The following is a 14,096-nucleotide window of genomic DNA, read 5'->3' on the forward strand; positions in this document are numbered from 1 at the left end:
ACAATGTGTTATTTTGACGTGCAATTTCAGTTTTGTGTAATGTGATCATTGTGGATTATTATGTGTTAAATTGCAAAAATATCATTCATTCCTGCATGACGGCGATTTAAACCTAATTCACTTCAATAAAGATAACTAACGTTACATGCTATTCTTGTCATGAGCATCAAGGTGTGGGGGCGCTGCGATGCAAATTCCACTCATGTTTAGTACATGTTAACTCAAAGATTCGTAAAAAAAAATATAAACGTTGGACTCTATGGTCGATTCAGTGTTAAGGTAAAGCATGTTATTCGCAATTATGTGTTGTGGCTGGGTTGTTATAGGTCTGCGTGACACTCAATGTTTTAGGCCTAATTGAACGGAGGAATTATGGTATCCTTCTGTAGCCTGACGACGAGTAACTTTAACCGTTGTTCATGTGAACTCAAAGACAGCCTGATGCTTTGTTTATAGACTATTTGTTGTTTCACCTATCAATTTGTGTCGATAAAGTATAATAGGGTAATTCTGTTTAGTGATTTATCCTATATAGCGCTTGCATAAAGCAAGTAGTGCATACACTTGTAGCTGTTATGTATCATTGTAAGCCCTCATTAACGCGCAAGCGCACAAACCCCCCCCCCCCCGTTATAAAAAAAAAACAAGTGGGCTCCCCCAAAGTCCACGGTGGGACGAACACTGCACAGATCCACACACACGCTTACAAATCACAATGACGTGACAGAGTCAAACAGAGAGTAAGCGATACCATTCCACATGTATGGGGTCTCTAAGGGGATCCAATGAGAGACAGTGAAAACAAACAATGGCTGTATCTAAGAGGTGAGATCACTGTCTTTCCTTTTCCTTTAATCCCTCTGCTTTTCCTCTCTACCTATTTACATCATGGATTTCTGTATATCTCATTCCTGTTCTATTTTAGATGGAAATGGCAGCAAAACAGTGCTTTTACCTCCTCTCTCTCACTAATGCTAGGGGAAGTTCACAGCACAACTCAGTGCTGCAGTACTTACAAACATCCACTAGGGATTTGTACAACCCATCCTTCAAACTTGTGTGAAAATTCTTGAATCATTACAATAATTGAAAGCACATTAAGCACATTACACACAGACCTCTCTCCAAATTCAAAACTAGATCGCTAATCAAAGCGAGACATGCATTTTTGTGCATATGTGGCTGTGAGAAAGAAATGTTCTACCTTATACGCTGCCTCTCTCATAAACTGCTTAGCCGGCATTTTCCAGATGGCCGGTACTGTGATGACCCATCTGACATCAGCATTATCAAAATCCGCCCCTGCTTGGTCACTCAGCTCCTGTATCCAATGACAAAAATTAATTTTTGACATACTGATGAAGTTTGAGGTCAGTATGACAGTTTTTAAAGATATTAACACTTTTATTCAGCAAGGAGACATTAAATTGATCAAGTGACCATAAAGACATTTATAATATCACAAAAGATTGTATTTCAAATAAATGCTGCTCTTTTGAACTTTCTATTCATCATAGTACCCTGAAATAAAATTTAGCACAATACATAAATAATTACAAATAAATTAAAAAGTTAAACAGCACAACTGTTTTTAACATTGATAATAATAAGAAATGCTTTCAGCATTAAATTAGCCTGTTAGACTGATTTCTGAAGGATCATGTGACGGTAAACACTGGACTAATGACTGCTCAAAAATTCAGCTTTGCCATTACAGGAATAAATTACATGTTAAAATATATTACAATATAAAAACGTTACTTTAATATTTAACATTTACTATATAATATTTTACATATTACAATTTCCTGTGTTTTTACTATATAAAAATGTAGCCTTGATGAGCATAAGTGACTTCTTTCAAGAACATTAAAAATATCTTATCAATCCCAAACTTCTGAATGGTAGAGTACAAATAAAAATAATGTAAACAGACTGGTTTAAGCGGAACATTGATGATGATGATGATGATGATACTAAAACATACCTTAAGAGCCTGCTCCTTAAAAAAGGCCAGAGAATAAGCAAAAATATCCAGAGCTTTCACCTTTTTCCCATTGGCAGCATGTAAATCTGTATCGATGGACAGATTCTAAAGAAGATAAAATGACAATAATGCCTCTCAGAGACAAGGAGCAGCATGACAGACATATCAATTAAAATGTATTTGTACACTTGATAGACTTACGACCACATTCACAATTAATAAAATATACTCTGCAAGGGAAATCTATTTTATAGACTTATGTTAAATGTAATAAATTAGAAAAATCATTAACAGCATTATTCCAGTTATTTAAGCTTTGACTGGTTAACCTATTAGTAATGAGTTAAAAGTTTGTTTGCATTACATGTTATACAAGTTATGCAGTAACCACTAATATTTAAATATATACTGGCATTATTGGGAATGAAGCGTATAAGGGAAGGGGAGGCCATGTCCTCACGCTTATGATCAATAATTTCCTCGATGCGTATATGTGCTTGGACTCTCAGTCCCCTCAGATACAACACTAACAAAAAATCAATGCTGTATGAGTGTGTCCTTACTGCAGTGGTGTGTAGTTTCATTTTAAACTTCTCCAGGTAGAGCCATTGCTTAGACTCGGTGGGATCCAGGTCGTGGTAAAAATCTCGGGCTGCATAACCAAAACTGTGGAACTTCCTGTCTGGACTCAGTAGAATGGTGGTGGGCGTCTTCTGATTGGACACACCTGGGTCACCACCCTCCCAGCGCCTAGCAACAAAGAGAAATCAACCAACGGGAGGGTGAGTTTGGAGCTGCTGTAGATTTTTACCTCTTCTCCTAATCAGGAAACAACTGACCTAAATCACTCAACCCAACCGAGCATCATCATCCTCATTATTCATATCGAGGCAGTCATAAAACCAGCACAAGCATTGAACAGAGACAGAGGCATTTAAAATATTCATGTTTTTTTCCTTCCAGGACGAAGCACCTCAGTGCAACTCAGAACAAGCAGCCTGACTACAGACCTTCTGAGCATAGAGAGAAGCCAAAATGATCATATTAGAGAACTGACTTCATACACCCTATAATAATACTGAGTATTATAAATATATGAGTAAATATAAATAATTTATACTGAGGCTTACCAGTAAGAATTATTGCAAAAATGGCAATTTAGCTCTTCAAAAACAGAAAAAAAAGTTAATTCTGAGAAACGGATATCTTATGTTTTCCACTTGTTTTGATATTTTGTTATGCTATGCACTAAAATGCATACAGATTAGGTATCTAAATATATTTTGGGGGCACCGATTTTTCAAAAGACAAGTCAATTGGCAATTATTGTCACAGTTGTAATAGTCCATAAAGTTTCAGTTCATCAGAGTTAACCATTTCAGTCTCTGTAAACAAACTAAAAAATGACTCGGGTATTCTGTGGAATCAGGACAGACTGGGAGTCGATCTTTTCATCTCCTGTCAACCAACTCAAAGCAGCCGTCTTCTTGACTCTAAAGAGATTTAGTAAAAGAGTTTTGGGAGTTTTTAAAAGGGAAGCTGTGTTTATGTAAAGATTAAGGGACTAGACTATCAGTTCAACCCAAATAATCTCAGAGCCCTTGGGCTTTTTGTGTTGTGTGTGTAAATCTCTAGCAGCAGACTAACCACAGTTCAAATTAACCAGGCACTTTTAAAAGAACAGCAAATCTCCCACTCTACTGTGTTCATAAAATCATGATCCTATACGAATACTATAGCCATGGACAACTAAATGCCAAGAGTGCTCGTCAGATAATGCTAAATATATCCGTGTATACCATGGGTACGGAAAGTATTCAGACCCCCTTAAATTTTTCACTCTTTGTTATATGGCCTTCATGTTTCAATGGAAAGCGTCATCTTTATATTTATTTATACCTCCATTTACACTCATACTTAATTATTTATTAAAATATGTAAATATATAGTGAAGACACCCCCTATAGGTGTACTTGTTCTGTTTAACAGAATCCTATTTCTAACCTATCCAGAAGAATCCTATTTCTAACTTTCATAAGGAGTCTGATGCCTAAAATTAAGCCCACATGCCCGTTTGAGCTGGAAACACGTGGCTGACTCTTCCCAGCAGGTACTCTGGAGAGCTGACCTTAGAGTCAAAGGTCACATGACCAAGTAGGTCAGGTCAGGGTAACAGAGCAGCTGTGGGTTCATCCTCACATACAACACACAGATACACATTAATGTTACACAGTTTGGACCATTATATACACAGTGGGACTGTAATATCTTATCATTTTTAATGGGGCATAAGTGCCCAGTTGTTATTCTGAGTGCACACAAATAAACGTAGAATCTTTACAGATTCGAAAGATGTATTACTTTTATCTGCATGACCAAAAATTACAGCGTATTTTAAGAGCAAATGAGCACACCGGCGCCTCCATCTGTCCTGCTGTGAGCGCGCTGCTGTTCAGCTTCCACACACACTTCAATAGCGCATATTTCTGTATCTTAACATTAGATTGAACGGCCATGTAAAGTTGTTACTACATACATCTTTCAGCTGAAAAGCCATATTTGAGGTCGATGAATGATAGGTGGGCATTTGGATGTCCTGCCCGATGTACTGTATTACCACATAGACCAGCCGTTAACGATCTGTCCGTCACGGACTGCGTAAGTCATTCACTTAACCAGCCACACCAAAGCAAACAGGAGGAGAGAATAAAGAGACAGGGCAACTAGAATTGAGTTCAAAATTAAAATATACACTTATATAGTTTATTTATATAAAAGGTATATTTGTGTATAAAGTTGGGTATCATAGTGTTATTACGATTCCCGGTCCCGCCCATTCCCGCTGACATTTTTTCCTGTCCCGTCCCAATCACGTGATTTTGTTTCCCATCCCGCGGGATTCCCGAATAAAATGTCAGCCTCTATTCTGGGCCTGTTTATATCTAATTTCTTCTATTCTTTCACATTTACACCCCCCCCCACCCCACCCCGCTCCGCTCCACTCCCTCTCCCTGCACCTTTTGTCTCACCTCATAGTGTGAATGCACTCTGGCTCTTTAGTGAAGGCGTATGCGTAGCCACTGGAGGTGGTGCCAAAGTCAATGGCCACTACCACCACATAGGGGTGTCTCGCAGGCTCATTCTCTTCTGAGTCCTTCTGTAGAAAGAAAAGAGATAAAAGCAGCATAGGGAAAATTAAGGATATGGAAAAGGGAGAGATGCTCTCAAGTACATGTCAAGCATTAAAATGTTGCATGTAATTGCAGCTAAGTGTAAATAAGATGTTCCATTAAAGCCACATTTGCACACTGGACATTTCTCTCATGTAATGGGAGTACATCTCGTCATGCTGGCAGTAAAAAGCAGAGCTCACCAGTACGTGTGTGGGGGAAAGTGGCGTGATGCCTGGGTCGCCCATACTCTTGGCTGGAGATGGAGTGGCCATTGCATCTGCAAGCAAAGAAAGAAAGAAAGAGAGAGAGAAAGAAAGAAAGAAAGAGAGAAAGAAAGAGAAAGAAAGAAAGAGAGAGAGAGAGAGAAAGAGAGAGAGAAAGAAAGAAAGAGAAAGAAAGAGAGAGAGAAAGAAAAAGAAAGAAAGAACAAACATTGAGAAACCAATGGCATATACAATACATTCCACAATAACATTCAAACTACAAAGACAAGCCTACAGGCATGATAATGATTTTTTCTTTAAGAGCTTATGATAATACTAATGAATTTAAATGTTTTAAAGGCATTTTTGTTTGCCTTCATACAAGCAATTTTCTGTTGGGTTGTCTGTTGAGAAATACCGGATTATGTTGTGGCTGTCTTAAGGTGCCATCCGCAAAATTTTGTGGCAAAATAATACTCAATGTTTATTGTCAATAGTGCAGAAATGTATGGAAAGACAGCTCACAAAGAAGAATCAAACCAAGCAGCATTGTTTTGGTGAATCCACATTACGAACTTGAACCCGTTGCAAAATCTTTTGCATAATTCCTGTGAGGATTCCTATTGAAATTACTAGATTTTGCTTGAAATTCGCAGAACCAATAATGTGGAGTCTATCAGCATAGTCTGATGTTTCACACAATTATAACAGATTCTCGATGTGTTTCTCGGTTTTATGTTGGGTCATTTGTAACAACACAACAAAAACATTTTCAAACTTGTTTGTCGTAAAGAAACTACAGTTACTATGGTACACTTTTGTAAATGAACACCTCACCAATGCCTACTGAACTTCTAAAACACTCTCAAAAACCATGGCGTTCAGAAGCACTCTAGGGCTCAGTTTCATGGTCACAGATGGAGAACAGGACTAAGTGGCACCATCAATGGTGATTCTTCACTAGAAATTATTTTCAGTGCGAACGAGACTTAAAAGCCTCAATTAATGTTCAACGAATTTGTCTGAAAGACCATTCATTTGGCCATACTTTTTTTTTTTATAACATCGCTTATGTCGAACATTTTACATTATTTGGTCATAAAATCATCAAGTCCTTTAAGAGCTTTAGACCACTAGAGCAACAGCTGCTCCCCTCCACACTGACATTTGAATCGAATTAGAGGTTGTATTTGTCCATTCCCGTCGTCCTCATTAGCCGGGCCTAATAGCTTCGGTAAAACACTCTGATGCTGAGCACCCTGAACGCTAAACGAGCGCCCCGGTTCCTCGCTCCGCGGGACGCCACGTTTTTCTGAGCGTTCATTCTTTTTTCCCTGCCTTTACCCCATACTGAGCGGCGGAGTGAACAGAATGAGCGTGGCTCTCTTCAGCGAGTAATTACGGGTTGAGTGACTGGCTACCTGCGGCTCACACTTCATTTCAACCACTCGCCGCATACACGCGCTCCAGCTACCGAGATTGATTTTAAAATGGGACAATGGAACGTCAAAATCAATACTGAAGGAGTAAAATGATTGTCTATAATGATAAACACCTATAAGTGAAGTGTTATTCAGAAACACACACTTGACCGTTTTTTTTAATACTTTTCCACGAATGGATTTGCAGGTTAAAGGAACTTAAGTTTGTTTACATGGCAACACGGCTCACTGTACGGGGACTTCATTATAACACATTAAAGTTGCGCGAGGGTAATTACTCGACGTCAATGGTGAGCGTCTCCCTGGTGGCTGATTGAGAGCTACTTGATTAGGGCTGTGATTGTGTTTTGTATGTGTGTGTGCATTGCATAGCTTTTCAATGAGACTCTTTAAGTCACAACAGAGAATCCAAACATGTGTGGGAATTGGAAAGCAGAAAATGGGCATAAATGGTGGAAAATTACTTGCATTATGGCCAGAGTGCGAAACGGACCAATTCCTTTGATTTTCCTGCTGTTTTAAAGCCTTATTTACACATAAGCATGACACCAAATTTATCTGCAGTCTGACCTGAATGGATGTGCCACAAATTACTGTCAACAAGAAAAAAAAACATATATAAATAAATTATTTTACTCAGAATTGAATGGCATGAGTTGTTTTAACACAATATCTACACAATAAATATAGAAAAAAAGATTTAACTTCAAGTTGTTGGCCATTTAGATAGATTATTATTATTGGGCAAAATTTGGAATGATTTGCTCAGCAGGTTTTTTGCAAAAGTTCAAATCCAGCGCACATCTAAAGTTTCTGAAAACACTGAACACAAAAAGACTCTTTCAATAAGGTGATCACACATGCTAGTACCATTACATATGCGTCGATTCCAACAGCCAAAATAAACAAATCAGAGAGAAGATGGAGAGATGAAACGAAAAAAGTAGGGTATCCTGTTTTCACCCCTCTTCTGAGAAAGGGAGCGAACGAACGGGTGTTCAAGCTTCGTTCTGGAATGTTATACAAAATTCTGACAGGAAGCAGGAGGAGTCAGAGGTCATAACTCCTCTGTGGAATTACAAATTCAGAGGAATTCCAGGCAGCTCAGTACACAGAAATAATAGAGCTAAGAGACATATGGACCACTGACATGCACAGACAAAAGTGGATTTAGGTCTGGAATCTGTTATCTATAAAATATGCAACACTGATATATTTGAATCAAAGTGAAGAGAGAGAATCAGAGATGTGAGATATATATTTGAATACAAACAATGTCAGTCATAAATGTTACTTTCCTATTTTTATTTTATTTTATTGATAATTACATATCCAAAAAAGTAAGTTATGTGATACAGATTTTTCTGCATTGCTCCATTTATTTTCCCCCCACTCCTCACTGAGGAACTTTTATTGCCTTTGAGGTCACATGCCTCAATTCCCCAGACAAAAAAGAAAGAAAAAACAAATAATAATGTAGAATGATTTTCCGACACTGATGTCTGACAATGCAGGACAAAAAAAAAAAAAAATTATTTGGACAATGTTCATTGCACCATTATTTTCTTACTCCAAGCAAAAGTCAGGACTGAAGTAGGCCAAAGGGAATTTGGCAAGACTGAAGAAAAGGAGAAAAAAAACAGATTAACTGATTTAGTTGCACAATTAATTACAATATTATGAAGTCAAAACTCACGAATTCCTAATCATAACCTCAATAAACTCCATGTCACCATAAGAAAACGTTTCATTGTCTTCAGTGTTGAGTTTATGTTCATATACTTAAAATCTTCAACAGATCATTATGGGAGCAACTGGGGTATTTAAATCTATTTCTCTGTTTAGAACTTCAAACTAAAGTGCCTTCAATATGGTTAACAATATTATGGCATACAAGACAGACTCATCTGTAAAATATTACAACTCTGGATAACACACTTCAGTTTTGTTCAATTATGAATTATTAGATTTTTTCACAGTTTAAATCAAATCTCACCATGCCCGAGACAAATGGCTGCATGCTCTGTAACTTTTGGTTTGAATGTTTTCCAAAAATAATAACCAAATGCAGAGATAAAGAAAAGTGAATCCATCATGATGTCAAGTTGAGAATTCCCTAGCAATTGAAACCAGACCAGGAAAAGGGAAAACATAAATAAACATATCTCAAGCTGTAAAACAAGTGTTTTTGATACATTTTATTAGACTATATTACTCACTAGAACTTTCCAATGAATTCTGTGTGAACATGTCTACGGCTGATTTTTCGAGCCTAAGCTAAACACACTGAACTCAGTTATATACTCCAGCTAAACGGACCACAAAAAGCTACAGAGGCAAGCCGTCTCAAAGAGGGGCCATTGACAGGGCAGGACTGCTCCAGTTCACGTGTATGTGAAGGTCCATTCAGAGACGCAGCACTGCAAATGCCAAAAACCAAACACAGCCGGCCATCCTCTCGCTCGCACTCCCTGTCTCCAGCTGGCCCTATTCACTCACAAACACACTAACAAACACTCACATTCATACACAAACACACATCCCACACACAGTGGGTGAGAGAAGCAGCACAACAGCTGCGACTGCTGCAATCTTATTGGTTTCTCTCTCGGTTAGGGTTGTTAACGTTAGCAGAGTTAAATTAGGGGCACTCTCACTTTCCTCATAGGAAAATAAGGGACACCATTTCAGACAAACCAGGTGACAACTGGCCAAAATCCTAAACAATGGCTTTTAAAAATAAGGCTGCTTCATTAAGCACTAAAATGTATGTGTATATAACACTGTTTGGCTATTAGATGCTAAAAGCCAAGACAAACAAACTACATTCCATATGGATTTTTTTATAGAATACAATTCTGTTAGCTTGGAACAGGCCTGAATGAATATATTTGAGAGTTTCAGACTAAATAATATGAAAGAATGTGTCTGTAGGATTTCCTCTCATCTCATAATGCTGGAATGTGAAGTTTGGAGAAAAATTAGAGGGTTTGGAGAGTGCAGAAAACTCCCATTACATTACCAAAGACACAGCGCAGACAAGTGTTTTGACATCTGCATCTACAACTCCATCACACCCCTAAACCGCAAACCATAAATCATAAATAGCATCACAAATGCTTATAAGACTGTTTAGAGGGACATATGACGCATCATCTCATCCCAACAGTCTCCTCCCAAATCGATGCCAGTGTCCCACTACCTCAGAGATACATGAAACATACTGAGAGCAGGAGCAGAAAGAGAGAGAGAGCACTGATTTTTGCAGCACTGGATAGAGCTGTATCCAGCAGTCATCTACACAACAGAGCAGATTTCTCTTTGTAACATTATACCAGTAAAGTTGAGAGATCAGAGTCACCTGTGAACTCAGACAGATCTAGCAGCTGTGTCAGTCAAATGGATCTGTGTAAGCTCTGTGGGATGATACTGCAAAACTGCCATCAGTTCACTAGTGGGCTCAAATAGAAGACAACATGATTCTTTCTCACTGTAATCATGTCTGTCTGGTGCAAACTAATGAAACTGATTAAAGTTGTTCTGGGTTCCAAAACCTGTCTGTCTGATATTGATTCACAGAATGGAGTTTATACCTTTCTGGTAAGGTAATTAAATTTTTTTGAAAGAAATTAATACTTTTCTTCAGCATATATGCACTAAATTGATCAATAGTGACATTTATGGCGCTTCTCCACTGCATGGTACGGTTCACTTTTGGGGGGTTTTTCACTGGGTACAGTACCTGGTACTTTTTTTTTTTTAGTACCACCTCGGTTGAGGTTCCAAGTGATCCGTACCGTTACCAAAACGTGACGTGACGTGTAAACTCTGCTGATCACAGATTGGCCGGAGAGAATCGTCACTGAAATTGCACCACAAACACAACAGAACCGCTAGATTTAAATCAGCACAGCCAGCGAAGGATCGAACGCAACTGTTTTGAACGAGCGTACCTTTTTTTAACAACCAAAAAGTGGCTGTTTCATTGTCTGTTGAGGAAGTACAGACGTTCCTCCGTTGATAGCAGAGGAGCGGATCCAGCAAAAGCTTCATGGGGCGACACTGAATGAAAAAGTTTTCCAGGAGTCGCGGCAGTAGAGGTGGCGCAACTATAACAACATGTGAATAATCCCGCCCACTCTAAAGCGGTACTGAACTGCAGTGGAAACGCAAACCGAGCTGAGCCGTACCGTGCCATACTGAGCGCCATTATAGAGACATTTAAAATGTTACTTTTAAACTTTGTTCATCAAAGAATATTGAAAAATGTATCTGCGTCCACAAAAATATTAAGGTGCTTTCAACTTTGATAACCTTGTGTTGTGTTCAGAACCCTATCACACTTACGATGTTACAGAGCAAAAAGGACCCGGCCACAAAAAATTGCTTATAAATTTTATTCTGTGTCAGCTGCATCACGCGGATACGATGTCTACGTTGTTTACGCTTTGACTTGAACGAAAACAATGTACCTGCATGATGCAGCTGACACAGACTAGCATACGCAGTTTGCGTTCAGTGGATATTCTCAAAAATGGCACCAGGGTGACGTGGAGCAGACAAATTGTTGAATAAAGTCGTTATTTGTTTTCTTTGCATACAAAATGTATTCTTGGTGTATTGAACCCCTGATGTCACATGGATTATTTTACCGATCTCCTTGCTATGTATCTGCACCTTGATCGTGGTAATTACATTGCTGTCTATGGGAGGGTCAAAGAGCTCTCAGAATTCATCAAAAATATCTTAATTTGTGTTCCGAAGATGAACGAAGGTCTTATGGATTTGGAACGACATGAGGGTGAGTAATTAATGACAGAATTTTCATTTTTGGGTGAACTATCCCTTTAAGATTCTTACATAGAGAACATTTCATTGAACAACAAACCACTATTTATACTGTCAAAAAAAAAATAACACAGACACGGTCATACAGAGACAATGTCATGCAACAACAAATCTGACCATTGTGACATGAAAACACAGCACTGCCATATCGAGAACATTTCATGGTTCAACAATATTTATATGCTCTGTCTTTGTGCTAAAGCATTTATTAGTCGTTCAGTGGATATTCTCAAAAATGGCACCAGGGTGACGTGGAGCAGACAAATTGTTGAATAAAGTCGTTATTTGTTTTCTTTGCATACAAAATGTATTCTTGGTGTATTGAACCCCTGATGTCACATGGATTATTTTACCGATCTCCTTGCTATGTATCTGCACCTTGATCGTGGTAATTACATTGCTGTCTATGGGAGGGTCAAAGAGCTCTCAGAATTCATCAAAAATATCTTAATTTGTGTTCCGAAGATGAACGAAGGTCTTATGGATTTGGAACGACATGAGGGTGAGTAATTAATGACAGAATTTTCATTTTTGGGTGAACTATCCCTTTAAGATTCTTACATAGAGAACATTTCATTGAACAACAAACCACTATTTATACTGTCAAAAAAAAATAACACAGACACGGTCATACAGAGACAATGTCATGCAACAACAAATCTGACCATTGTGACATGAAAACACAGCACTGCCATATCGAGAACATTTCATGGTTCAACAATATTTATATGCTCTGTCTTTGTGCTAAAGTACGGAGCCCCTAAAGGGACATGGTGGTGGGAAAAAAATTCGGGGTGGGAGGAAATTTGTTTTTGCGTTCCCTCGCAAAACTTTTGCATTCTCTCGCAAAGATATTTGCGTTCACAAAGGGTATAGAATACAAAATGCAAAAAAATGCTAAATGTTTTGCAGATTTATATTATTATTATTTTTTACTGTAGTATAATAGATTTGAATACATTGTAAAATGAAGTTAATGTTAAATTAATAATGTTCTTTTCTGGAAAAAGAAAATAGGAGTAACTTCTGTAATTAAAAATGTCATCAAATCAGTAATCTGTTTTCAGCATTTAAACATCAAAATCATGATACCCTTCAATAATATAATTGAATATATAGGCTACAATTAGGTTTATGCACTCCACATGCATGAAGAAAATAAGGTTGCATCCCAGGAGCTCTACAAGAATGTTATAGAGTGATTAATGCAGACAAGGAAAACATGAAGAAAAGAAAGTGGAAAATAACACCGGTAAGACAAATAAATTATTTTTTTTACATATTAAACTGTTGGTAAGCCGACAAGAAAAGTTATTTAGGAAAATGATTTATTATTTCCCACAGTGCATCTCGTAATGCTTACATCTGATGAACATTACAGGCATAGGGAGATCTATGGAATGCATGTCTAATGATAAGCTAAGACCAGCAAACCAGCTTAGGCTGGTTTAGGATGCTTTTTTCAGAAGGGATAGTTACTTTACCAAAGCTATTATCTGAATAGCAGATTAAATTTTGTTAATAAAATAGAACACTTGCTAACAAAGATGTAACATGATGAAAACTGAGGTAATTAAAGGGGTCATATGATGTGATTTCAAGTTTTTCTTTCTCTTTGGAGTGTTATAAGCTGATTGTGCATAGATAAGATCCCTGAAGTTGCAAAGACTAAAGTCTCAAAACCAAAGAGATATTCTTTATCAAAGTTAAGACTCTGCAACGCCCCCCTAAAACGGCTCGTTCTAACACGCCCCCACATATCTACCTCACTATGTAGAAATATTTGCATAATGCCGCCCAAATGTGCACGCAAAGAAAGAAGGCGTGGTTTCAGTAACCGCAGTTAGTGTTGAAGCAGCCATGTCAGGGAGACGCTGTGAGTTTCTAGGCGAAAGCAAAAGCACTTTATTTGGCCTTCCGAAAGTAGAATGTATTTTTGGCTATTGCTACAAATATACCTGTGCTACTTATGACTGGTTTTTTGGTCCAGGGTCACAAATGATGTGATGTTATATTCACTACTGTTTAAAAGTTTGGTCTAGGTATGATTGTTTTTTAAAGAAATTAATATATTTCTAGAGAGAACTCATTAAAAAATATATATTTCCTATATATGCCATTCTTTAAAACTTTCTATTCATCAAAGAATCCTGAAAAAAGTATCACAGTTTCCACAACTGATAATAGTAAGAAATAATCCCTGAACATCAAATTAGCATATTAGAATGATTTATGACTGCGGCCTAGCGTGAGGGGAAGCCCCGGCTTAGCGTGAGCTGAGGCCGGCTAGAGTGAGCTGAGGCGGCAGGGTCGAGAACGGCAAGCCCGGCGGATCCGACGAATGAGCGGCAACCACATGTGACGGACCCCGGGCTGGACTCCGCTTCGTCCACGGTGAAAGTTGATGTATTCCCTCAGCGACCAGCACAGATCTAGGCATGAC

The 14,096-nt window shown here is 38.1% G+C and overlaps 1 protein-coding gene across 4 annotated transcripts in view; it reads right to left on the reverse strand.

Moving 5' to 3' along the window:
* Positions 1-14,096, reverse strand: part of hspa12a (heat shock protein 12A) — a 40,145-nt gene that overhangs the window by 19,805 nt on the left and 6,244 nt on the right. For all 4 annotated transcript variants that reach the window (XM_016269762.1, XM_016269759.1, XM_016269760.1 and 1 more), the window contains exons 2-6: positions 5,361-5,437; positions 5,017-5,144; positions 2,551-2,737; positions 1,988-2,092; positions 1,205-1,321 (exon numbers count right to left, since the gene is read on the reverse strand). In XM_016269762.1, the coding sequence (XP_016125248.1) occupies positions 1,205-1,321; positions 1,988-2,092; positions 2,551-2,737; positions 5,017-5,144; positions 5,361-5,437 (614 nt within the window). The remainder of the gene's footprint in view (positions 1-1,204; positions 1,322-1,987; positions 2,093-2,550; positions 2,738-5,016; positions 5,145-5,360; positions 5,438-14,096) is intronic.

Source organism: Sinocyclocheilus grahami, unplaced genomic scaffold, assembly GCF_001515645.1.
Source record: "Sinocyclocheilus grahami isolate Dianchi unplaced genomic scaffold, SAMN03320097.WGS_v1.1 scaffold54.1, whole genome shotgun sequence".
In the NCBI taxonomy this organism is placed as follows: Eukaryota; Metazoa; Chordata; class Actinopteri; order Cypriniformes; family Cyprinidae; genus Sinocyclocheilus; species Sinocyclocheilus grahami.